This window comes from Onychostoma macrolepis, chromosome 08, assembly GCF_012432095.1.
Source record: "Onychostoma macrolepis isolate SWU-2019 chromosome 08, ASM1243209v1, whole genome shotgun sequence".
Classification (NCBI taxonomy): Eukaryota; Metazoa; Chordata; class Actinopteri; order Cypriniformes; family Cyprinidae; genus Onychostoma; species Onychostoma macrolepis.
In genome coordinates, this window is record NC_081162.1 from 15,512,607 (window position 1) to 15,538,972 (window position 26,366).

The window sequence follows — 26,366 nt, forward strand, 5'->3', positions numbered from 1 at the left end:
TATTATGTCTTGTAAGGCCCCTTCATCTGGTTTGGATGCGTTTCATTCTAATCGGTCAAGGACCTTAATTCTTTTTATGACTAATAGCTTATGATTCCATTATAATGTTGAAATTCAGGCAAGTAATGAGTTTACATTTACATAATTATACGAAATCACCTACTACAGTCAGCCATTGAATACTATGGGCCTAAAAAATTTTAATTTTCTTTCAGGTATACCTTTTTTGTCATATAGGTGTAATTTTTTCTTCATTCTACTTATTTTTATTTATTATTTTCATTTAACTTTTTGATACACAATGCCCTGTTGGGGCAACTTAATGCCTGCACTTTGTTCTGCACTGTTCCACCACTTTAAAGGGGTCATATAATGCTACAAGCACTTTTACAAGTTGTTTGAACTGAAATGTATGTTGGCAGTGCCTGTACACAACCATCCTATAATGATAAAAATCCATCCAGTGTTTTTTTTTAAATCTCCTAATATGTTTTCCCCTGCCTCAAATCGAGCTGTTCGTCTTGTGACGTCACAAGATCGGAGGCCCCTCCCACGATAGTTTGATTGACAGCAGCATTTCAGCACAGACTGCACTGGTGTCTTACCTTAGACCCGCCCTGAGTGAGCTGTCATCAGTTGTTTCACCGCCGGAGCAGATGTAGACAAGGATGACTCCTAAGCGATTGAGGTGTTTTGTTGTTGGATGTAATAATGAACATAGCAGTAGTCATTTACTCCCGTCATCTGAACGGCTGAAGAGGATTAGGTTTGATTCTGAAGGGAAAGCGCCCTCGATCTACCTAAATGCGTCTATGTTCGCGCGAATCATTCGTGATCCAGCTTCACCTCCAGAAAAAGTGAGTACAAGGTTTTTTAAATGAATCTTTGCAAATGGCCTTTCCTAATAATTTGCTAATTAGCAAGTTTCACGATTAATGCGGCTAAAGTAAACAGTCCCTCAGAGAGCGGCTTGGAAGAGAGGGGCGGAGTCAGCAGAGCTCATTAACATTTAAAGGAGAATTACACAATACCGCTTGCTCTGACAAGGGTGAAAAAGGTGTTTTTTACACTACCAATGAGAAATTTTAACCAAACTATGTTACAGAGTTTTCATTTAGATCCTAAAGAATAATATCAACTTGTGGAAAATGGGCATTATATGACCGCTTTAAGACAAATGGATTTGTTGTTGGTTGTGTTTTCATATTCAAGAGATTATAAGCTAGATGCTTTTTGGGTCCGCATCAAATGTTCTTTTATACATAATAAATTTGTTTATGAATAAAGATTGATCTTTTGAAAGCATTTATCTTGAAATAGATGCCAAATGTTCTCCTCCTATTCAAATTTGACATTGAAGGCATACAACATATTTGCCCACCGGTTGCTGCACATTGAAATACGATTTTTAAGAAGAAGAAAAAAAAAAAACCTGGGGAAAATAAATGCAGAACATGGACAATTCAGAAAAAGATGGGCACAAGTGGGTTAATAATGCATTGGCTAATGCATCATCATCCTGCACATGCTAAACTTAAATCTAAACAATGCATACACTATTTTTTTTTTTTTTTTTAAATAAATAAATACACACTGTTCATAAGCGTGGCATCTTCCCCAATTATACCCTACTTGTTTTTTTCTCTTTAGAGATTTCCTTTAATGAACACACGTTTGCAAGAGCAAATTTGTACTTATTAATCCTTGGGACATTCCATTAAGAGTAGGCCTATATTTTATGTCGCTATTCAAAATTGACAAACAAAACCACTAAATGAAATTGGTTTATTTGACATCAAAGACATACACACAGAAACAACTGCCTAATATTGGATGGATGTGAAAAGTTGAATCAGGTAGGTTGAATCATTTAATACAAGCTTTAAGTCAGGATAAAAATAAATCAGTTTTCACAGCCCAATGTGAATAAATCATATTGATGAGTTATAGTGGACAGTTAATACAGATTCATTCTCTTAAGCGCAGTGGGTGGTGGAGATAAAGATCAGTTCAATGGTGTTAAAGATGATGTTAGAGAAGAGAACGGTGATCGGATGGCAACTTACCACTTTACCACTCCCCCATCTCCCGGAAACAAGACACACTGACCTGTAAGCTCTCCTCCTTTACCTCTAGTCCCCCAAGCTCGGGGTTACATAACACATGAAACTGGTTGTGTGTGTGTGTGTGTGTGTATGTGTGTGTGTGTGTGTGTGTGCACGCGTGCACGTTTTTGTGACAAATGAGGACATCACTTTGTATAATGACAAGGGTATGACATAGGTATTACAAGGAGAAGGTGACTTTTCAGGACATTACCCCATGTCCCCACTTTTCAAAACGCTTATAAATCACACAGAATGGAGTGTATTGAAAATCTGAAATAGCACAAAGTTTCCTGTAAGGGGTAGGGTTAGGTGTAGGGTTGGTGTAGGGCAATAGCACATACAGTTTGTATAGTATAAAAACCATTACGCCTATGGGATGTCCCCACTTTTCACAAAAACAAACGTGTATGTGTCAAATGGAGAATGCTATACATGTGTCAACCCCTCAGAAAAAAGAGTCCGCCAAGAACAAGAGCTTCTTCTGACCTCTAAGAACTAAATAAACATCAGTTTAAAAGACGATATTGTTATAGAAAATTGTTGATTTTGTGATGCCAATGCACTAAAAATTCTGAAGAAGAAGCAGATGTTCTACATGCATATTACTGTAAAAGCTCAACCTCATTTTTCTTCAAATATCGTGAAGCAGTTCTAAACGAAAGCTTAATCATATCAGCCACAAATCCAAACAAGCCCCAACTGATCACACATTATCATCTGATCATTGTCAAAAGCTATAGTTCACTTGAAGCATTGGTCCTAATTTTTACAACCTTCATTTCTGTCCTTGTTAGCCGAGCTAATAGGATTGGCTGGTTCACACAGGAAGATCAGCAAAGCCCTCCCCAATCCTAAGCTAAGACTTTTGAGGTGGACAAGGAGGAATTAGAGGGGATAGAGCGACCAAAGGAGGAAGCAGGGCATTCCGCTTCAGTCTCTGTGCCTGTCTCTATCCACTCGTCCATCCCGAGGTAGGTCAGTCACATCTAGAAGAGGAATCAACACTTCTGCGACCCTCCTCCTGCCACGTGATCCAAAGTACAGGGCTACCTGTATCCATTTCTCTCTCCACAAAGCACAGGGGAAGCCGGCAAAATTTCTTTCCTTGAGGAACTTGACAGGGAAGCGTCAGACGACGAGATGGGTAGCGGAGCGAGCGCAGAGGATAAGGAAATGGCCAAGAAATCCAAAGAGCTGGAAAAACAGCTCCAGGAAGATGCTGATAAAGAAGCAAAAACTGTCAAACTTCTGCTGCTGGGTAAGAAATTGGTGTTCGTTTGATTCCTCAGTCCACTGGTGCTGAGTTAAGAGATTCTGCATCCAGAATGAGCTTCAGATGCTTTATGTACATTTGTGTCTGCAACTGGTGGTCACTACTAGTAAGCTGGAAGAAGTTGCTGCAGATCTTAGCATCTTAGAAGAACTTCAGTTGTTTCTGAACATAAGATATATGCATCCTTGATGATTGACATTAACTAGTATCGAACAGAATAAAGTGACTTCAGAATAGTCAACACAATGAGAAAGTTTGTTTATCTTGATTTTTTTCAGGGATTAAGAGTTATAGATGCACTGAGGCAGAGCGTTAAGGCAAATCTGATTTACAAAGGATTTGAGACTACAAGGGGTTTTGTAATTATATTATAAATGACACAATTGTAATCAGTTGTCATGTTTGACTTCATAATGCGGTAGAATTCAAATACAACAAGAGAGAATAAATACCGTTTTTTGGGGGGTTTTTTTACTAATAATTATGCCATTTTGCACCACTATTTGATGGCATTTACAACACTAGTAATGATTTTGCATGTGAATTAGGTGATGCACATAAGCTCTTTTTCTGTTCACCATTTTTAACATGAATGATCTTTGTCTAATTAAATGTTTATTTTAAATGAGCTTTTAAAATGTTCAGTTCCAGCTTGTCTTCAGCAACACATCCACATTTTCACTGAAAATGAAGTCGCCTTAAAAGATCACAACCTGAGGAACACTGTGAATTGTGGCATATCGACAATAAGACCAGAATCCGATTACTGTGATGATTTAAGCCCCGATCCTCTTAAGCTCAGGTTCAGTTTATCTTCCAATGGGAACGGAAATCAAAGGAGGCCAGTTTGAGTGCTCCTAACAGTTTATTACATCAAGACACCTTACATCAGTGAGCCATTTCAGCAAATCACTGTGAGACAGATGCATTGATTAAGTACCAACCTGATTTCTTGCAGCTTGATAAGTCACTTCCTGTCTGAACAGGAAGTTCATAACCTGCTGTTCTCAGATAATAATAACAACATTAAAATATTAAATTGGAAGAAGTTAAACTTATTATAGATACATACTCTTCCATCTCTGTTTAGTAAATTATCGAAATGAGTTTTCTCAGTAAATTAGCAAATCACTTTAGACTTTTTTTGCACAATAAAAGCCAAAGGGTGTGGTAATAATGGTACTGATATGCGTTCACACCTGAGAATTAAGAAGTAGACAGCATCATTTAATCTAGTTGCTGAACTAAGCATTCAAATGGACCAACAGGGATGACGCAAGTTCTCTTCACGGCTACAGTTAACTTCGGAAGTAAAGGGAAGGTAAGAGTGACAGTTGCCACGGGAGACGGTTAAGCCCCACCCCCTTGCCCTGGACTGACTGAAGCTCCAAGACGAATCAAAGTGTCGGTGATCTTCTGAGAGGCTTTCCCTAACACAAATCCAATTGGGTCACTTTATAAGCAGGTTAAAGAGCCTTCCTCTGACCTGGCCATCAATGACAATCCATAAGTTTATTCTTAACAGATCATCTACCACTTAACATTGACCTCATTATTAAAAATCCAAATCCACAGAGCAGAAAATAAACAATTCAAATAACTAAATTCAGGCACTATGGAATGCGTAAGGCCTACAGTAACCATCATATACACTGTAAAAATTATTCAAAAGATCGCTGGAGTATGTTTTACAGGAAAATACTATTTCAAAACTTCACATTTAAGTCATAGAGGGACATATAATGTAGCTGGAAGATTGTCTGAAGTTCAGTTTAAGACCATTTGAGGGCTCCTCGTTTGTTCTTTTGTTGCTCATACATTGTTCTGCATCGTGTTTTTCTTTCCGTCTTGTAGGTGCTGGTGAATCTGGGAAGAGCACCATTGTAAAACAGATGAAGTAAGTTTAAACACTTGCAACATCCAAAATATATGCTTAGAATTGTCTGTTTGTATCGTTACAGGCTGTGGAAGCACAGAATTCAGGATATATATACTTTATCAAGCCTGAAGTGAAATTAAAATCTCATCCATGCATTCTAGTTGAATTTTTCTTTAATAATTGGTGTGCATTTGTAAATGTCAGTGCTTACATACACTGTTCTACCCCTTGTAATGCTAATGTGTGACCAGCAGATGGTAGTGAATGTGAAGCCTGCCCATAGACTGTAAAAAAGCCTGCCCTGTATGTACTGTGTGTACAGTACTCACCTTCAAAACATTAATCAAAACCACTCTGTTGCTCCCCCCAAGAATTCTCCATCAAGGTGGTTATACAAAAGAAGAACAAATGGAGTTTCGATCTATTATTTTTGGCAACATCCTGCAATCTGCTCTGGCCATCATCAGGGGCATGGAGATGCTGGACATCAACTTTGGGTCACCAGCAGCACAGGTCTGCAAAACAGCTCCAAATCACAAAAAGACCAATGATAAGTGTGTAGACATTCACATGCCAACAAAATGCACATGTTGAAACACAACAACATACACAATTTTGGCATGAAATGAAAATTCTGTTTTAATTTCAACATTTTTAAAAATGAAACATTATGCATGGATGAACTGTTCATGATCTACACTCTTTAGAAAAAAGGTACAAAAGTTTTCACCCTTTTTACCTTCAAAGGGTGCATGTTACTGGCTAACTGAAATCGACTTTTCCCTGCTGATACCGGACTTCTCCAAACATTTAGATTGCTCAAACCCTGCCCCTGCAAACTCTACATCTTAAAATCAAATCAACAGCTGATGCATAGAACCAGGTCTTTGGTTCTAAGTTTTTTTTTTTTTTTTTGATAATCCGTTACACTTGGATTTATGTCACAATTAGGAAGAAAAGATTTGTTGCTACTTCCTGTTTTATCGTGACTTATTAAACAATAGGAAGAAGTCATAACTCACTGCATGATGGCTAACAGTGCCCCTTTTCTTTGTCTCATGCAGGAGGATGGTCAGAAGCTCCAGAACCTGTCTGACTCCATTGAGGAGGGCAGCATGCCTCCAGAGCTCGCAGATGTCATCAAGAGGCTATGGAAGGATTCGGGTGTGCAGGCCTCGTTTGAGAGAGCTGCTGAGTACCAGCTAAACGACTCCGCTGGATAGTGAGTACAACACTCAACAGGGACAGCAATACCTATAGAGTTCATTGGCCCCTGAGGATGTGGTTACATTGTCCATAATTCCCTTTGTAATTCCCTTAGTTTTCAAATAATCCTGAAGGGCTTGATTATCTGGGTCAGGTATGTATAATCAAGGTTGAAGCCTAACTCTGTAGGGCTGTGGCCCTCCAGGAACTGAGTTTGACACCCCTATAGTACACCGTTCTCATGCTTTGGAGATTTTCAGGATTTTAGCAGATGGACAATTCAGGTGTGTAATTTAAGGCTAATTTATGGCTTCTCTCCAACAGCTACTTGAGCGAAATGGACAGAATCTGCAAACCTGACTACCTCCCCACTGAGCAGGATGTGCTGAGATCTCGAGTCAAGACTACTGGTATCATTGAGGAACAGTTTTCCTGCAAAGAGCTCCACTTCAGGTGTGTCTTACCTGGCTAATGTGATTGAATCAACTGTCGTGCATACTTTGTTAAAACTGAGAGCCACAAAAATTGCTACTGTAAAGAAACCCAAGACCTAAAATGTGTGACTGCCCATGTGAGAGGACCATGTTAGGTACATTTCAGCAGATCTTGTGTAACTAGATCAAAAAGAACCAGCATTTTGAATGAAACCATTTCATGATTTTTCACTGGGCTGCAGGATGTTTGATGTGGGTGGCCAGAGGTCAGAGAGAAAGAAGTGGATTCATTGTTTCGAAGGTGTGACTTGCATCATCTTCTGTGGAGCCCTGAGTGCTTACGACATGGTGTTGGTAGAAGACGATGAAGTGGTAAGTGCTCATCTTTAGTCAACTCTCTTTAAAATAAAGGTTCTTTATTGCCGTCTATGGTTCCATCTATGGAGTCTTTCGATTGAACAGAAGATTCTTTATAGTGGAATACGTTTCTACGGGAACATGTTCTTCACACTAAGAAAAAATGGTTATTTTAAAAATTGTTCACTGAAATGTTCTTTGTGGTACCAAAAATGGTTCTTCTATGGCATCGCAGAGCAAACCACTTTTTGGAACCTTTATTTCAAAGAGCAAAGAACAGTCCTTACGCATCTTTTAATCAGCAAAGAACACAAGATCATTCACATTACAAATATCACAGACACCAAACAATGGATTTGATAGTGATGTTTTAAGCTATACCAGTGCATCTCAACGTCTTATTTCCCACGTTTCCCCCAGAACCGCATGCACGAGAGTCTCCATCTCTTCAACAGTATCTGCAACCACAGGTTCTTCGCCACAACTTCCATTGTGCTTTTCCTCAACAAGAAAGATCTTTTCGAGGAGAAGATCAAGAAAGTCCACCTGAATATCTGTTTTCCTGATTATGATGGTGAGTGAGGTCTCTATAAAAATAAACACACCACATGTAAACTTCTAAAATTTTTCAAAGAAAGCATCCTGGGCATTCTTTTAAATATACAGAAGGCAAATGAGGACTGGGGTTATGAAGCTACAGAATGACAGCAAAGAACCACAAAAGTATCATAAAAGAGGTCCATATGACTTGTCACTCTTTTGAAACCATATGATAGCTTTTCGTTTGGTACAGATTTAAATTTAAGTTAGTAATCTTGATTTGCCCTAGCTGTAGCTCTCCTTGGCACGTTCATGAGAGACAATGTCTAATTCACAAATGAATCCTCCTTTTGAGCCCGATCTTTTAAATGAACTAATTGAACTCTTTGACTCTCTTCGAATGGTTAACAGCTCACTGGAAGCGAGGAAGTGAATAATGACTTAAATTCAGTCCGTTTCTGATATAGCTTCTTATGGCTGGTTTGGATCTTTTATTGTGTTTGTAACTTCACAGTCATTCACATCATTATATTGAAATAGTCATCAGAATATTCTTCAAAAATTCATCTCAACAGAAGATAGAAGGTCAAACAGGTTAGATCAGCATGAAAGTGAGTAAATGAATTAAATGAATTTTCATCTTCAACAGTATGCATGAGCGTCATAGCTCATAGCAAACACTTGGTGGTACTGGAACTGTAAATACAAATGCACAACAGTCTTAACAACCTTTATTGAATATGCCCACCAAATATGATGTATGATGTTGAATATCCTGATTTTGCAGGTCCAAACACATATGAAGATGCCAGCAACTACATCAAAACTCAATTTCAAGATCTGAACATGAAGAAGGGAGTGAAGGAGATCTACGGACACTTGACCTGTGCCACAGACACAAAGAACGTCGAGATCGTGTTTAACGCAGTGACAGACATTATCATCAAAGAAAACCTTAAGGACTGCGGTCTGTTCTAAATACCATCTACTTTTTCAAAGGTATGTTCCCTAAAAAAACAAAGCAGATTTACTCTGTCAACACTGGACGCGAACGGAACGTTATATAAGTAAATAAGTTCCATCGCCTTCAGTTGATGAATGCTCCATTTCTATACTTCTAACATCAGCATGGTCCGTGGTAGTAAACATGCTTCCACGCTTCCAGTGTAGATGGATTTCAGAAAGTTTTTTCATAATTGGCTTTAAAAAATCTGATTTTTTTTATTTATTTTTTTTCAGATCTTATTGCCCCACCCCCACCAGCATGATTGGATTTACTCTGGTGAAGTTGCCACAGTAACAAAAGAACATCCACGGGTGGCATAAAGGTGAACTCTACAGCAAGCAGTCAAGTGTGGTCAGCGGATCCCCGGCCAAAGAACAACCTCAACAACTTAACCAAACCTCAGAGACTAGATCCAGATTAGACTAATGGCCTCTGCCCTGCCAAGGGACTCTAAAACATTTCCTGTCAAACCACTAGTACAGAGAACGAGAGAAGGATTACCAAAGAAAGGGGACTTTTGATGCTTGTAGAGAAGCTTCCTCTCAATGTGTTTAATATTAAACCTATAGAGGTTTGACTGTTAGATGTTTTTCCATTCATTTCCAGAAAAAGAAAAGTAAATTTAATGCAATTAAATGTTGCTGTATTAAAGAAATTGAAGTGGGATCCCATCAGATCCCATGGTAGCAATTAGAAACATTCTTATATGTACAGCATCTGGTTTCCTTTGAGAGAGTTAAAACTTGCACATCAGCAAGACATGATTGTTTGAATTCAGCCAGCTCACACAATATATGAAAGACATTTCTTTTTCAGCCCCAAATACAGTAGGGCAGCATGTTTTGTAAATAAGAGTAGGAAAAAAATCTGTTTCAAAAAAGATTCTATATAAAATATATACGGAGACATAAATCTATATATTTATGATACAGTATTACAGTAACAAGTGAAAATTCTAGAATGGCCTGTTGCTTTGTTTAAAACCTGAGGTCTGAATTTGTGGAGATGTTCTGGAATGTAAATGTAGGCACATGAAATAAAGACTTGCATCAATTTCACTGGTTGCTGGTGTTGAATTACTATTATGTGCTGCAAATGGCTGGCCATTAGCGCTACTGTAATTGTGCACTTTTACAAAACACTGACCTTACATTGTTTTAATTGGGATTTTCAAACACCGACCCTTTGTGTCAGAGCTAATTTTAAATGAACCACAGTACAAAACACTCTTTTTGCTAAGAGTATTATATAATCAAAAAGAGGTGTCTTCATGACAGCAAAAATGAGTAGTAAAGATATCTAACAATCGTGAGACTACACATATATACATATTTAGAGCCACAGGCACCATCAGAGAAACTGGAACAGGAAATAAAAGATCCAAAAATGCCAATTGCACATTTGAAGTATTAGATCAGATACACAATCTCATTAAAAAATGACAAATAAAATAAGTTTAGGTATGATTCTTAGAAAAAATTTGCCTTAAAATTAAAATATTATTTTCAACTCGAGTGTGATAATTTCTGACCATGATTATGTATATACTATATGTTTATAAAAGGGTTTTCGAAAAACTAAACAAACCAGGTTATTAGCATATTAGTGATCATTAATGTTAGTTGTTAATTTGCACTTTCATGTTTCAAATAGCTGAAATAGTTAAACAAAATAATGCACAGTGATATAGAAAAGAAATCACAGATTGTTGCATGAATCCAGACCGAGTACATGAATGTACCAGAATTGGAATACCATACTTTTTACATAATATATGGATAAAATCTGTCTTGCACATGCAGGTAACTGGCTGTTTGGCATGTTCTGGAAGCAACATCTGACTTGATGTCAACACTTTTCATATTAAATACAGGTATTAAAAACCAGATCACATTGTGTCAATTTGTTTAAAAATACTGAAATCCACAGGATTAAACAAAAGCACATCAAACAAGTCTTGTAAAATCTGTACTCCATCAAGAATGCAAATCTGGCCATCATGTTCTGTTTTCATGGCATTTGTTCCCACGTGTTCTTGACCCAACAGAGGGTCATTATTTCTGAACCATTCAGAAATGTATCTGTGAGAAAAACATTTGTTCACACCTTTACTGGTCTTCAAGAGATACAAAAATAGTGGGTTATATAAAGTGTTACATAAAGTGATCTATGTCTAATTAGTGAAAAAATAAACAGTGTACTGCTGCTGTGTGATTGGGCTGTGAATTACTAAAGGTATGACAATAATATAACACAATATACAACAATAGTTCTACCACTAGCGGCTTAATTCTGAGAAGTATGCAAATATATGCAAACTTTAAAGACGGGCCTAAAAATGAATAAATTAGCCAAGTAATTGCTATGAGAAACATGGCAAAATAGTAACTTTCCCATAAGACCTGATACATTGTTATTAAAAGCACTCAGATCGAAATTTTGCTGTTTGCTGTGTTAAAAAAACAAAAACAAAGATATCTGATGCAACTGAGGTTAGTTATTACTGTCTATTGTGGATTATGATCTATGCATAGTGGTGTCATGTAATACCTACAGAGGAAACAGAAAATGAACAGAATGAAGCTGAATTGGCAATAAAATAATGAAAAAGAAATCATGTCCATAACAGATTGTCGTTAAGAAGGATATGGGAAAAAATGTCCATGGGCATAGGTACTGCATTTAGTGTGAAGAGAGCATGCAGCGGGGAGGAAGTTTCTCTCACTTATTCGCCAACAGAGGAAACAGACAAAACCAGGAATAACCAGTCAGTGAACCTCGGAAATCTTCCATAAATAACTGTAAATAAAAAACATGTCTTAATAATAATAATAATAATAATATATATGAAACACATTTCAAATGAACACATTTCTTGTTTTTAAAATTACCAGGTGTCTGTGGGTTTCAATACGTATGGTTTTATATTCTTAAATTTAGAAAAGAAATAAGTGCAGTTATTAATGAATCATGATTTCAGTGTGAAAACATGCACAGATAAATATGCACATGGTGAAAACACTCCACTGTGTTCCTCACATTCTGTCCCGTAGGCCCTTTTCTCTTTCGCTGCACTTACCTCAGCAAACAGATGATGCTTCAATAGAGCCCACACTCTATGAGGTTATTCTTGATGATGACATCAGTGACCGCATCAAACACAAACTGTACGTTCTTGGTGTCTGTGGCACAAGTGAAGTGTGTGTAGATCTCCTTTGTGTCCTTTCTTCTGTTCAGATCCTCAAACTGGCACTGGATGTATGCTGCTGCCTCCTCGTATGTGTTTGTTCCTGAACGTCATACAACAGAGATGAGTGTAAGATTTGTGTGATTTTCATTACCGTTCAAAAGTTCGGGGAAAAGATTATTTATTTATTTTACTTTTATTCAGCAAGGGTGCATTAAATTGACAGTAAAGACATTTAAAGCTGCAGTCCGTAAGTTTTTCCTCTTTGTCGCCATCTCTGTTTGAAAACCTGCAATTGCAGCTGTTTGCGGAATTATCTTCCTTGCGTGGGTTGTGCGCCGGCATGGCTCCAGCATGGATGAATCTAATGTTTTGAGGTGAATGTGTGGCTGTCAGTCACCGCACCGGTGTGGATATTTACTGTACTTCGCAATCACAGATTCTAGCCTACGTCTTGGAATATGTGACCCTGGACGACAAAACCAGTCTTAAGTGCCAATTTTAATAAATAAGCTTTCCATTGATGTATGGTTTGTTAGGATCTGACAATATTTGGCTGAGATACAACTATTTGAAAATCAGGAATCTGAGGGTGCAAAAAAATCAAAACCTTTAAAATCGCCTTTAAAGTTGTCCAAATGAAGTTCTTAGCAATGCATATTACTAATCAAAAATTAATTTTTGATACATTTATGGCAAGAAATTTACAAGATATCTTTATGGAACATGATCTTTACTTAATATCCTAATGATTTTTGGCATAAAAGAAAAATTTATAATTTTGACCCATACAATGTATTTTTGGCTATTGCTACAAATATACCCCAGCGACTTAAGACTGGTTTTGTGATCCAGGGTCACATATATGACCCAAATAAAAGTTTTCACCGTATATTGTCATCTGAACAAGTTAGTAACAATTCTGCCACGTTTGTTCTGACTAACTGAGGAAAAAAGCATTACAATAAATCGTGCTACCAATAAAATTATAACGATTATAACTCAAGAGCAGTAAAATAGCAGGTTTACGTGCGCAGTAATGTAATCACTGCATCACATCAAACAATGCAAATTATTATTATTGTTATACTTTATTCTCAAATTATTAATGTTAACAACATCAGCATTGTGTGACAATGAGTAGTGTGTATTAGCATGTAGATTTCAATTTCTGTATAGTCTAATATCTAATATCATACCATTCGAATTTCATATTAAGAAATTCTTTCAATACAAAAAGCAAATTATTCTCCCTTCGAACTGGTTTTCTTTAAAATACAAATCTTGTGTAATCCCAGGCTATCTCTAATCAGAAGCACATTTAAAACATTGGAATATAATTTAATTTCATTCACATGTGTTTCATAAACACTTAATCCTTTCTGGATTCCACCATCAAAATGATACATTTAATTATTCTAGCTGCTGTGAGAAAAGGCTATAAATGATCCGCCACCTGCAGGATCCTCACATGTGATATAGCCTAGTAGCCGGGACAACTTCTTTATGTTTACAGACGTGACGTAATGACGTGGCAGCATGATCGAATTTCACGATAAAACCTACCCGTACCACTCAATTTAGAAAACATTATTATAAGCTGACCATTGTGAATCAGCTAAAGTAAGGCTATAGTTTTAAACACTGGCTGGTTATGTACTTGCTCAAATATTGATTTCGGATCATTTTTAACCAAAAAAAGTTACGGACTGCAGCTTTAAATTATTACATAAGATTTCTACTTCAAATAAATGCTGTTCTTTTTAACTTTCTATTCATTAAAGCAGCACAAGTGTTTTCAACATTGAAATGTTTTTTTGACCAGCATATTAGAATGATTTCTGAAGGATCATGTGACACTTAAGACTGGAGTAATGACAGCTGAAAATTCAGCTTTACTATCACAGAAATAAATGAATTACATACTTAAATACATTTCAAATAGAAAGAGTACTTACTCCAGCAACTTTTTAAGTGGGGATATGGAGAATGAACAAGACAATGAACAAGACATAACACGATTATTTGGGGCACAGAATGAAAATACTCTCAGCGATTCAAGGTTTTTAGTCCAGATTGAAAAACAACACTAATTCATCATTTTGAAAAATGAAGTGAGGCAAAAGTTTCTACTAATGGTCCAGCCCTTTGGCAAAATAAACTGTGCCACTTTTCATACATGAATGATTTCAGTGAAATAAGCTGAGGACAAACCAACATCTGTAAATGTACTTGTGTTTAAAATATAAAGACCAAGAGAGACATTAAAACATCTCCAAACCGGCAAGACTTTCTCCCAGCCCTGAAGGATGACGACTAGCAGACACAAAACAGAGGTTTTTCCACAGTGCTTAGACAACGAATAGCTCCCCTCCTCTGATAGGCTGTTCAAACTCAACCTCATAGTCCCTACTTCATTTTATAACTTTTTATAAACAAGCAATAACTCATGCACTCTGCCTTTTGCCCTAAAGGCTCTACCAATATAATGATGCTCGAGTAAAAATATGACTTACAGATCCATCTAATTTTAGACATGATTTAAATAGTTCATGTTTTCCGGGACTGAACCAAAAACAGATCAAGTTATCAGGAATAATAAAAGTATTGTTGAATATACTGTCCTGAAACAAACTTATTCCTGAGTGTGCATCATCATTCACCACATATAAATTCAGCTCTGAGTTTAAGTGCAAACTACTAATGTATGCATGCTATTTAAACCACTAAATATCCCTTGACTCATAAGGACAATATTCTCACCAGAGTATTCTGGGTAGCATATCGTAAGTGGACTCCTTTTGATCTTCTCCTCGAATAGATCCTTCTTATTGAGGAAGAGAATGATGGATGTGTCTGTGAACCATTTGTTGTTGCAGATGCTGTCAAAAAGCTTCATGCTCTCATGCATACGGTTCTGTGGACACATCGAGATCACCACATGATTAATTTTTACATTTGTTTGAACACTGTTTGGTTTGACAAGTGAGAGCTGAGATTTTCAAAAAGTACATATGGAAAAAAATAAATAAACAGAGAACCGCAATAGAATCAAGGGTTAATTCATTCTATAACATTGTGCATATTGACTCTGAAAATCAATATGCAACCTCAAATCATCCTTGTATGGAAAAATAGTCAGTGTATTTTAAGAAATTAGGTCTCATGAGGAAACTATGCGCCCTTTCCAGGAGCTATGAGGAAATCACTTTAACACAACCAGGACAAATGGAACATCCCCTGTGGAACTGAAATACTGAGATCTGGAAGTAGCTTTTCTCAGTGATTATAATATTTGACCATATTTTCATTAATCCATCATATCAAATGAATTGGCCCCATGATCTTGTTAACAGACTAGTGTGCCATTCTGATTTAGTTCTATAGGGTTCACTTCAGGATGATGAAGGAAACTCACCATCTCTTCATCCTCAGCTAGCACCAGGTCATAGTCGCTGAGTGCCACACAGAAGATAATAGCAGTGACTCCTTCAAAACAATGGATCCATTTCTTCCGTTCTGAACGCTGGCCACCAACATCAAACATCCTGTGCAGACACAAGCAATTTACAGTGATCAGGACATAGAAAGAAAGAAAGAAGAAAAAAAAGAGAGAAAGGCACTTACTTGAAGTATAGCTCTTTGAAGGTGAAGTGTGTTTCTACAATGCCAGTGGTCTTGACTCGGGTCCTCAGCACATCTTGTTGAGTGGGCATGTAGGTGAGCTGGGATATCCTATCCAGATCGTTCAGATAGCTGGACAAGAGAAAAAAAGCGTACTGAGCATTTTGATTGAAACCATTTTAAAAAAACAATGAAAATGTCAGGATGATTTAAAGAGCATTTAGAAGAACATTATAAAAACCAAATCAAATCACCAAATCAAAACTTGTTTATTTTCTCTTTGTTTTCTTTGGGAGTTAATATTACTACCACATTATCATGCAGTGTCTATTACGTAAACAGTCTCAGCAGTTGGAAGGAACACATTTAAAAAGGTTGCACCTATTCTGAGATCTGCATGCATATTTAATATATTATGTATATATATATTTATAAATGTTTTTTGGAGCAACCACCCTTTTTTTTATTAATTTAACAGAAGACGTAACATAAAAACATACACTACCATTCAAAAGTGTGGGGTCGGTAAGATTTTTAAAATGTTTTTGAAAGAAGCCTATGACATAAAGTGCGAAAGTTGTTTGGCTCAATGAGTTCTATATGTGTACCGACTTTCATATGAATACGTGCAAGTATGTGTGAGCTATACATCAAGTTTTCTGACTGTGTTCCAGGGGTCACCGTAGAGGCCCTGTCCCACGCCCAGGTCCCAGCCTCTGCAGCGTCCTAATGGGCCCAGATTCCAACGCGTGTGCCAATTGTCAAGAGTTTTTGAGCATGTTAAGGCCTCCAAAACCCCCCAGATAGTCTAAATAAAAAAATTATAATCCTTAGGGGATCAATAGGGCCCTACGCCTTAGTGGCTTGGGCCCTAAATATAGCTGCAAGCAGCGAAACGCCACCCCGGTGGCATCAGGAAAACGGTGCACAGCGAGCACATGCATTACAGTAAGGATGTTATTGATCTATAAGCATTTGTGAAATATTTGTTGGCTGCATTACAGCTTAGTCTTCATCTGTAAGCTGAACTGTGTTACTGTTACATCCATGAATGTCATGTCACAGGATGTCATAGGTCAGTATCAAATGAGTTTCAAATTATTATTTGCAGCACAAAAATTTATAAGTCCACGTGTATGTATACTTAGATCTTTTTATGCTGTAATCAACATAATTATTAACCTAATTACATAAAATAATTTTTGTCCCTAAAACTAACAGAAAAGGATAAGGCCTAAGGAATTTCTTAAGCTGTAATGCAGGCAAAATCACACAGAAATTAATAAGAGTTTAAATAGACCCTCTCTCTCTCTCTCTCTTACTCACAACCCCCCACCCCCCACACACTCAACACTCACCCCCACCCCCCACACAGAGTTAGAGTGAGATCAGATGTTTGATAGTTTTTTAATTTTCTGTTGTCAATAGACTATTGCATATGTATGAAACTAACCATATTTCTTCAGAATGTCTAGTTCTCTGTATATAAAAAGTGTCAGGATGCTGCACTTTAGAGATAAAATAAATTTACGGTTATCTTTTTTACTGTTATTTTATATTAAATCACCATGTCAACACCGTTCAAAATATACAAAATGCGTTTGCAATTTAGCATCTTCAGTATCTTGGCATCATGTTGACAAAGTTTGGTGTGAACTACTTGTTTCTGCTTGGATTAGTATGAATTTATTTACAGCCTGATTTTTCCAAAAATCCACATTCAAATAAAAATAGCTGACTTCCTGTTGGTCGTAGCTAATGACTGTAAATTAGAATGTTGCTTCTTCTGCTCACCAAGGCTGCATTTATTTGATCATAAATACAGTGAAAATTGTTTTCAATTTTAATATATTTTAAAATGTTTTTCCTGTTATTGAAAGGCAAAATTTTCAGCAGCCATTACTCACAGTTGTACAACTTAATATGTTTGTGGAAACCAGGATATATTATCTTCTTTAATGACTAAAAAGTTCAAAGGAAAAGCATTTTTTTAAATATATTTTTGCAACATAATAAATATCTTACTTTTGATCAATTTATTACGTCCTTACAATGACACCACACTTTTGAACTGAAGTGTATCTTTTTTGCTAATATTGTAGGAATAACTGATTATGGTGGTGAATCTTTCCTATTCAGGAAACCAAAAAATCTTCATATTGGATCCTGTGACTCTATTGAGTGTTTTAAAACTCATTTGAAGACGGATCTCTACTCTTTTGCATATAACTGTCCTTAGATGCATTGAAATGGATAGTGATGTTTTTTTATCGTATATGTGTAAATATTGTTTTGTATTTTGGATGTGCAAAGCACCTTTGTCAACCTGTGTCATTTTTAAATGCACTATAGAAATAAATACTGATTGACTGATTGGTGGGGAGGGGGTGCAAAAATGAGAATCACTGCAATACAGGCCTGATGCTACCAAAGCACTGCTGTTGCAAAAATATAGATGTTTCCATCACAACAACCCACCCTTCTGATTTTGCTATAACACAGGAGCACAAAGCTTCTCTCTCACTAGAAGATTCAGCTCTATAGTTCTGCTGCATCAAAGCACGAGTTCACTGAGAGGAAAGTTCTCTTGATTATTATCACTGGAAACATTCTTAGTGGCTACCACAGCTGAAAACAGAGCGAAATAATGACTGTAACATGGAAAAATCTGAGGAAAAAAAAAATGTTGTGCAATTCAGAAAGCCACAAATTTCCTGGTATCCACCAGGTAAAAAATGCTGAACACGTCTGCACAAGCAAGATGGATCTTGATCAGCTGTACAACTGTGCCTCGACCTGAATCTATTCCATTTAGGAAACCAAAAACTTGTTAATCAATCACTTCAAACAAAAGCATGATTCTCTTGAGACAAATTATGATACAATAAACCAAATGTGGTGTAAGTAAAAAATAATATTTGCTAAAGTTAAATCAAATACTCAAGTGCACTTACTAGGCTGCTGAATCATTGAGCTGATACTCTCGTGATCTGACGAAACACGTCTGCACTCCTTCATCCTTCCACAGCCGGCGGATGACCCCAGAGAGCTCAGGGGTCATAACTCCTTCCTCTGCAGTGCCGGCGAGCACAAAGAGCTGCCGAGCATCGTCCTGATGTTAAACAGAACAACATTAAAAGATAGTCTGAAAACTGGTCTCCATTAATGCTACTATGACACAAGACAAGCTGTCAGCCAATTTCAGTTGTAGAGTTTGTCATCTATGAATCGTCCAACCAATCTCACATGAATCTGAGTCTTTTTGACTGATTTATTAAAATATACCTCATAAGTTCATGACTGAAGCAACACTAGATGTGCTAGATGTTTATTTTTGTGTGGTAGCAGTTAGAAATACATTGTTAAATTTATAGTTAATTTATTTTATTTCTATTATTTTGTTGTACTCAATTCAGGTATAATATTTATTTCTGAACTGAAAAAATGATTTATTGTGTCCATCAAAAATGTTTCCTCCATGGCATTTCTTATATCTGTTATCTCTTATATGCTATTTATTTCTATGTATATTGCTGAATATAATATCATTCTTCCTTGTTAATTTGGTGAAAAACATTGTGGGAAAACATCACTGGATTCTTAGTGCATTTAGAAATGGTGACCAATTATGGTGGTACATAGCGTCATGATTTTATAAATGATCCGAAATACTTTTGTCCTGGGAAGGCTGAAAAAAGAAACATTTTTCCAAGTACTAAACTTTGTTTGGGTTGATCTGAGGGTGAATTTTAATAGGCAACACTGTACTCAAATTCCAGCACTACACAGTCTAGATGAGAGAAGTGTTTTTATTTATTTATCTTACCGCTCTTGCAGGATCCCCAAAGTCGATCTTTAAGCGGCCCATGGCCCTGATAATGGCAATGATGGACTGAATAGTGTTGCTATAAACCACGACTTTATACTGCTTGCACTCCTCATCTGAGTAGCCATCTTCATGAATGATCCTTAAGTAAAACAAATCAGATAACGACATCTACTGCACATCAAACAAAACAATTAAATCAACAAAATCCAATAATAACTGCCAGTAATGTTCCCTCTAAGCTGTGTGCACAGGCGGCCTTGATGATGAATTCTAATGGTGGTGTTGCACAAACTAAAAAATTCAGTTCAAGAAGTAAATACATGGGAAAAAATTTGATTTCTTGAATGGCCATATAATCATTAATTTCTATGTTCATTTTAGAATCAAATATTTATTATGTACGATGATTTTGTATTTAATTGGATTACAATTATTAATTACATTATTTAATTTATTTAATTTTTATATATATATAATGTTCTAATAATTACATATTAAGAGATTATTTGCAAAAACAGATAACTCCATTTTTATTAATTTTCATAAATCATGTTTTTTTTATTGTGTTATCATGTTTTTATTGTGTTAGCTGTTTTTTGTTATTATCTTTTTAGTTTTTTTAAGTATCATTATTTAATCAAAACAACCCAACTGCAGTTTGATTGATATTAATTGGAATGCAAGATAAAAACATTATTTTTTAACATTTTTAAAAATCTGTTTTTTGCAAGTGAACTCTTCATATACAGTATATATATATATATACATACACATACACACACATAAATGTATGTGTAACATAAAAGAATACAATTAAAACAATATGATATTAATATAACAATATATATAATAGAATAACATTAATAATTATTAAATTACATAGATATACTTGGAATTAGTGCTGGACGGTATACCGGTTCATACCGAATACCGGTGTTTATTTTCTTATGATATGAATTTTTTAAATACCGCAATACCGGTATTATTTAAATAACATTCGGAACGCGACACTGTTTGAGAGGGGTCTCTTCACTATTGCATTGTGGCAAGAACACAGCTGTATGTGTTACCTATAGTCTTTGGTGTTACTAAGCGTGAGAGTTCTGAAGCTGCAGAACGTGATGACACAGAAGAACTCATCCACAATATGCACCGCCCGCTGCCATCAGCTCCCGCGTCTCACACACACGAGTGCGACTTTAACACTATATTTAGCAATTTTTAGACCCTTTTAGCGGCTTTTTTCCATAGAATATACAAACTGACAAACCTAGCAACATTTTTGGATAAACCTTAGCTATGGTTCAGTTGGAAGATATCGCCAGTGCTGCCCCGCGAGCGTGAGGTTTGACTCTCCCGGTGCAGTGTCGTGTCTCTCTGCGTCTGTTCTGTGCAGCGAGCGGCAGAGAAGCACCGCATTCAGCTGGCCGTACTGCCGCAGACTCATCAGTAAATGAGTACAAAACAGCGTTTCCAAGCACTTGCCGCTAACTTACTGTTTGGAATTATAAATATGAGCATAGTTTGTCTGTTAATATTATGCACTTTTTTTTTGTTTATTTTTTATTTTGTTATTCAGACGCAGGCAGTGCGCTGCATAGCCGCTCTTTAGTGTAACATTAGATGCATGTTGATTTTATCAGACGATGTCGCAATTATAAATGAGAGTGACTCCTGGTTAACATGTATTAATGGGTCGTGTTTAGTCACTATTTAGTGTGGAATTTTTCTACAATATTCGCTCATCATGACGGTAAAATAGGGCATTCTAAGTCAATCTACTGCAGTTTTTCCTCCCTCAATCAGTAGAAAATGTGGTTAACACCCGGTCATGCATGAAAAAAATAAATACCGCAATATACCGTGAAGCCGGTATAATTTTGAAAAATACCGTGATATAAATTTTTGGTCATACAGCCCAGCACTACTTAGAATACTATATACAATTACCTAAATTTATTTTGATTATAATCATATAATAATTATATTTTTATACAGTCAAAATTAATGTTAACTATATATATATATATATATATATATATATATATATATATATATATATATATATATATATATATATATATTATGAACCAAAGTTTTAAAATGTATATTTATAATGCATACATACATATACATATGTGCATTTAATTATATAAATTCATAGATAATTATATGCAATAAGACTCTAACTGGTATATCATGGTGGCCGAAAAGTCTGCCCAAAGGTTTTGCACAGTGAGAACAAAAAATAGAGGGAACATTGACTATCAGTCTCATTCTTGCATATCAGCATAAAGAAAATTAAAAGATTAAAAAAAAATATATATCAAAACACTCACTTCATTTGCTTAACTATTGTGCTCTTCCCTGATTCCCCAGCACCTAAAAGAGCACAAACAACACAGAACGTTGTTGATGAGGTTGATATGGCAAATCGATAAATGCAGTTTATTTGCCTGACCCCAAACATCACACGCTCAGGAGAAGGTCTGCATTAGATGAATAGAAGCTTTCAACCTCTGCCTCCCACATCACAAGCCCAGCATGAGCTGCAGAACGAGCTCTCTATTTCGGGTTGTGCTTGCCATACGGTGAGATTAAATGCCCTGAAGATGAAAGGTTTGTCTGATGTTAGTTCCCCCAGCCGAAGTGTTTGTGAGGACAGTGGGAGCTACGATAGGTGAACTTTTTTTTAACTAAGTCAAATGACTCACTTAAATGGCTTATTAACTAACACACCAGAAAGAGATGTTTGTACAAACATGAGCAAACAGGCCAGTGGACACATGGCGTGTATGTAATCCAATGCTTTACTTCTCAGCTGACAAGTGAAATGAATATTAGCATAGTTTACATAACCGTTTTTCATTAATATGCTATTTAGCAGGTATTGCATTACAATTTTAGCACATTTTGGATATGGAGTAACAGAGTCCATAACCTACAAATCACTTTTACATACCTAAATGTCTGTATTAAAATGAATAAGACTTGAATTAAAAACATCCTTTGGCTTGCCATTCTGGTAAAAAAAAAACCTTTAGTCCAGTAACATTTGGTCAACTGTTCAATCTTCAGGATTATTTGTGCCGGCGGTTACATGCAGCAAATTTACTGTAAGGACGCATTAAGGGTTAGATCAATAATGTCTGCTTCTGAGGTGTGGCTTGCTGCCATATTAGCCCAAATTTATGGCATGGTGAAGGAATAACTGTGGGTCTTGGGGGCTAGAGAATCATGTGGAAAATTTCTTCTGAGAATCTTGAACCACAGGCATGCTGCAGCTGAGAGTGAGATAGCCAAAACGTCCTGCCACGTCTGATGAGGCCTTGGCACAAGTAAAAGGTCAATGAGTTATCAATGGTTGAGCCAAACAAAGTTTTCATGAAAATCAGGTCTGGAATTGCCAAACAGATTGAGAATACACAAACCTATTGACCTTTCCACCAGTGTACAGTTAAGCAAGCCGGATGTGGGTTAGTCATTTTTTTAAAGGAGCAGTTCACCCAAAAAAAAATTGAATCAGTTCAATTTGTACATGAATCATTAAAGGGAAAGTTCACCTAAAAATGAAGATTCTGTCATTATTTCCTCATCCTCAAATTGTTTTAAACCTGTATGAGTTTCTTTCTCCTGTTAAAGACAAAAGAAGATATTTAGAAGAACGTGGTTCTTGACTTCCTGAAAAAGTACTAAAGTAGTCAGTGAGGAACAGAAACTGTTTGGTTGCCCATACTCTTCAACATAGCTTCTTTTGTGTTATACAGAAAAATAATTGCACAGGTTTGAAACAACAAGGGGGAGTAAATGATGACAAAATTTTCATTTTTGGGTGAACTCTCCCTTTAAGTCTTGCATGAACTGGATAAAATGATTCACTGAAGACACTCATTTGCAAAAAAATCATGAACCTGACCTTGTTACTTTTCGCTTTTTTGGATCAAATATATAAAGTTTACTGTCTATTATTGCAAACCTCTTCAAAAATGTTACATGTGCTACAAAGTAAAATAAACAAGCAACTGGTCTACATGAATGAATGAATGAGTCAATCAATCAATCAATCAATAAATAAACCACTCATTTGGAGGTTCTCAATGTGAGAGCACTGATTTAGGATCTGCCAAAGTCAATGTAATCATTCATTTCACACAAACTGGATCCCAGATCAGAACTTCCACATTTTTTCCTAATAACCACAGCTCTGCATTTACATCCACTTGAGTGTGAGCCACAGCCAAACACGGTCTGGATGCTGTCCGAGCATCAGGTCTTGCACTGGTTCTGAGCAGCACAGCCACAAAATCTCCACATACACATCTGTGAACGTTTGAATGGGTGTGTGAATGGCTTACTCCTGCTGTAATTATACAGTTAGCTGCAGTGGCATGTGCAGTGGTTAAGATGGCCGCTATTATCAACCCCAGCTGAGCAGAGCCATGCTTTATGATTTATATCTTTTTTCTTTAGCTATTTATTTTTGATTTTCAATAGTGCAGGTTTACATTGAGCAGTGAGCTGACCCTTGAGGACAAACCCCCTACCGAGCAATATCCTCATGTGGGATAATCATGGTGTTATCCAGGGGTCTCCAACCTTATTTCATTCAGGAGCTACTCTTTGAAAAATGAAAGCGGCTGAGAGCTACCAATGTTATACAGTACTTAAATCTCTAAAATAACGTATCAATCCAAACTGTTGTACACGGCGTTGTTAAAATGTGCTGGAAATATTAAAAAAGTACTGATACACACACTGAAATAATTTTACCAAGTTTTATTACAAGAGCCAACAAATAAAATTAGCAGCACTATGCACTTTTTGTTTTCATAAACAGTGAAATAAAACATTAAAACATGATGGCCAGATTTTAAACTAACAAAAAATATTCATAACATGTTATCTACTGACATGTATTACATGTTCAAATAAAGTTTTGACCATTTTTAAAAAATAAAATTATAACATATCAGCCTTTAAAAATTTTTTTTAATAAAAGGATGAGTCAGAATGATAAATTCTATCTGCTCCATAAACAGTTCTACATAAGCGAATGTGCATTCTAAAAATCTCAACACTTCTGATAACAAGGTAGGCTATTTTCCATCGACCGGTTAAGATTTAAAACTAAAATTTGGTCTGATTTTCGCATTGGTCTGAACAAAAATATGGCAGACAGACTGAATGAATTTGTAAATCCACAGTTTGACAGCAGGTGGCGCTTATGAACTGCAGAACAGAGCTGTTTCCACAGTAAGCTGCGCTGCGCTTCTAAACAAACTTCTAAACAAGCTTTATTACGCATTACATGGAGGGAAGATGGAAAGCAAATGCCATGGAAACTTTTCTGAATACAGTCGGTTTCCTATTATGCATTCACACAAATAATGAAATCATATATTCTTTCAAACAATTTCCCTCAGCAGTCTGCCTTCAGTCATGTTTTCACACAAAACGAAACTACGTGTTGCGCCTGCGTGAGACTCTTAATAAGTTTGATTAAAGCTGAACTGTATTTACTGTGAGTTTTTCAAATAACTCACGATAATCAAAACCGGGTTTAATGATAATTAAAATACGTAAAGGGATCATTAAAATTAGGGGTGGCTCGATACCACTTTTTCAGAACCGATCCCGATCCGATACCAAAAATTCTGAGTATCTGCCGATACTGATATCGATCCGATAGTGTTGAATTTTTATACCTCATTGTGTGTTGACCTGATCATGACTTTACTAAATTGACTACTAAATATTGAACTTTATTGTAAAGAAAATTGTAAAGAAAAACAACAAATGAATGCATATATATATATATAATTATAATCTATGACAAAAATACTATTATAAACTAGATTAGTGGATAATTCAGTAGCAAAAGTTACTCTACAAAAATCATGAGTGCACAATTATATAAAAACTAAAATTAGTGGGAAAAAAACATTATTTAGTGGGGAAAAAATAAAAGTGAATAAGTGTAGGACTAAATCTAAAATGATCATGTAAAATGATATAAAATGCTCTTTGTATTGTTGTAAAATACATTCATGAAAAACAAGTAATATATTTATATATAAATATATATACTGTCAAATTAAAAGACATTTCTTTTAAATGTATAGCACAGTAATGAGGCAGAAACATATGATAGATAAGACGAACAAGAAAGGCTATTAATAATCTTTCATTGTGCAAAAGTATTATGATTCAAAAGGCTCCAAATACAGAGAGGCACAAAGCGCTTATGTGCATTCTGTGCGCAGAATGATGCGCTTGAAGCAACACGGAGTCACAGCGCTCCACAAGTCCGCATAGAAAGGTTCAAAGCACAAAGTGAAGAGAATAGATATTAATGCGTAGTGCTATTAAAGTACTATTAAATCTAGTACTATTAAATCTGTGCGATAGTTTATTGAGCCTTTTCTTTTAACAGTTTTAAATTTCAGTTACTGTGCTCGTTAAGAACCATATTTTATCATAATTGTGCAATTGTCAAATTGTGTACATGTAACAAGTAATAAGTTTTATTTTAAATGAAAAAATAAATACAGATGCTGCATCAATTGTGTTCCTGACACTGACAAGCCCCCAACTCTGAAACTCTTGTCTTTCAGAAAGTTCAGAGTTTCCTTGTAATTACGACACTGTGGAAAGATCATATTTATGAGTTGAACTCACATGAATGCCACAATCTGTTCAAAAAATTCATTTTGTCTTCCACAGAAAAAGAAATGAGGATGATTAAATAATGACATTTTTTATTTGAACTCTCCATTTAACTGTCGGTTTCTGAAAGAAACGTTTTGCCTGTCAGCTGAGGGATGATTTCTCAATGTAAAATTAGTTTCCGTTTGATGGGGTCTCCAACACGTTGCTCGTGAGCTACCAGTAGCTCGTGGCCTGATTGGAGGTAGCTCGCCAAG

At 36.1% G+C, this 26,366-nt stretch overlaps 2 protein-coding genes and 1 long non-coding RNA gene across 5 annotated transcripts in view; 1 reads left to right on the top strand and 2 right to left on the bottom strand.

Moving 5' to 3' along the window:
* Positions 1–625: 625 nt before the first annotated feature.
* Positions 626–9,171, top strand: gnat2 (guanine nucleotide binding protein (G protein), alpha transducing activity polypeptide 2). 2 transcript variants are annotated; one of them, XM_058784310.1, is made up of 12 exons: positions 626–857; positions 1,987–2,111; positions 2,903–3,079; positions 3,185–3,366; positions 5,236–5,278; positions 5,632–5,773; positions 6,325–6,482; positions 6,791–6,919; positions 7,143–7,272; positions 7,678–7,831; positions 8,585–8,796; positions 9,037–9,171. In XM_058784310.1, exons 4-11 carry the CDS (start codon positions 3,249–3,251, stop codon positions 8,773–8,775), a joined length of 1,065 nt encoding a protein of 354 aa, XP_058640293.1. In that variant the 5' UTR covers positions 626–857; positions 1,987–2,111; positions 2,903–3,079; positions 3,185–3,248; the 3' UTR covers positions 8,776–8,796; positions 9,037–9,171. The 2 variants fall into 2 exon arrangements, with proteins under 2 accessions (XP_058640293.1, XP_058640292.1); XM_058784309.1 differs by lacking the exons at positions 1,987–2,111; positions 9,037–9,171 and having other exon boundaries at positions 8,585–8,775.
* Positions 4,391–6,408, bottom strand: LOC131545472 (uncharacterized). The gene is made up of 3 exons (XR_009272437.1): positions 6,283–6,408; positions 5,590–5,786; positions 4,391–5,247 (listed from the first exon to the last, which is right to left on the bottom strand). It is a non-coding gene; the product is annotated as an uncharacterized LOC131545472 (long non-coding RNA).
* gnai3 (guanine nucleotide binding protein (G protein), alpha inhibiting activity polypeptide 3) overlaps positions 8,816–26,366 on the bottom strand; it is a 44,043-nt gene continuing 26,492 nt past the window's right edge. For both annotated transcript variants that reach the window (XM_058784308.1, XM_058784307.1), the window contains exons 2-9: positions 21,783–21,825; positions 19,441–19,582; positions 18,569–18,726; positions 15,618–15,746; positions 15,409–15,538; positions 14,754–14,907; positions 11,883–12,093; positions 8,816–11,602 (exon numbers count right to left, since the gene is read on the bottom strand). In XM_058784308.1, the coding sequence (XP_058640291.1) occupies positions 11,903–12,093; positions 14,754–14,907; positions 15,409–15,538; positions 15,618–15,746; positions 18,569–18,726; positions 19,441–19,582; positions 21,783–21,787 (909 nt within the window). In that variant the 5' untranslated portion in view covers positions 21,788–21,825 and the 3' untranslated portion in view covers positions 8,816–11,602; positions 11,883–11,902. The remainder of the gene's footprint in view (positions 11,603–11,882; positions 12,094–14,753; positions 14,908–15,408; positions 15,539–15,617; positions 15,747–18,568; positions 18,727–19,440; positions 19,583–21,782; positions 21,826–26,366) is intronic.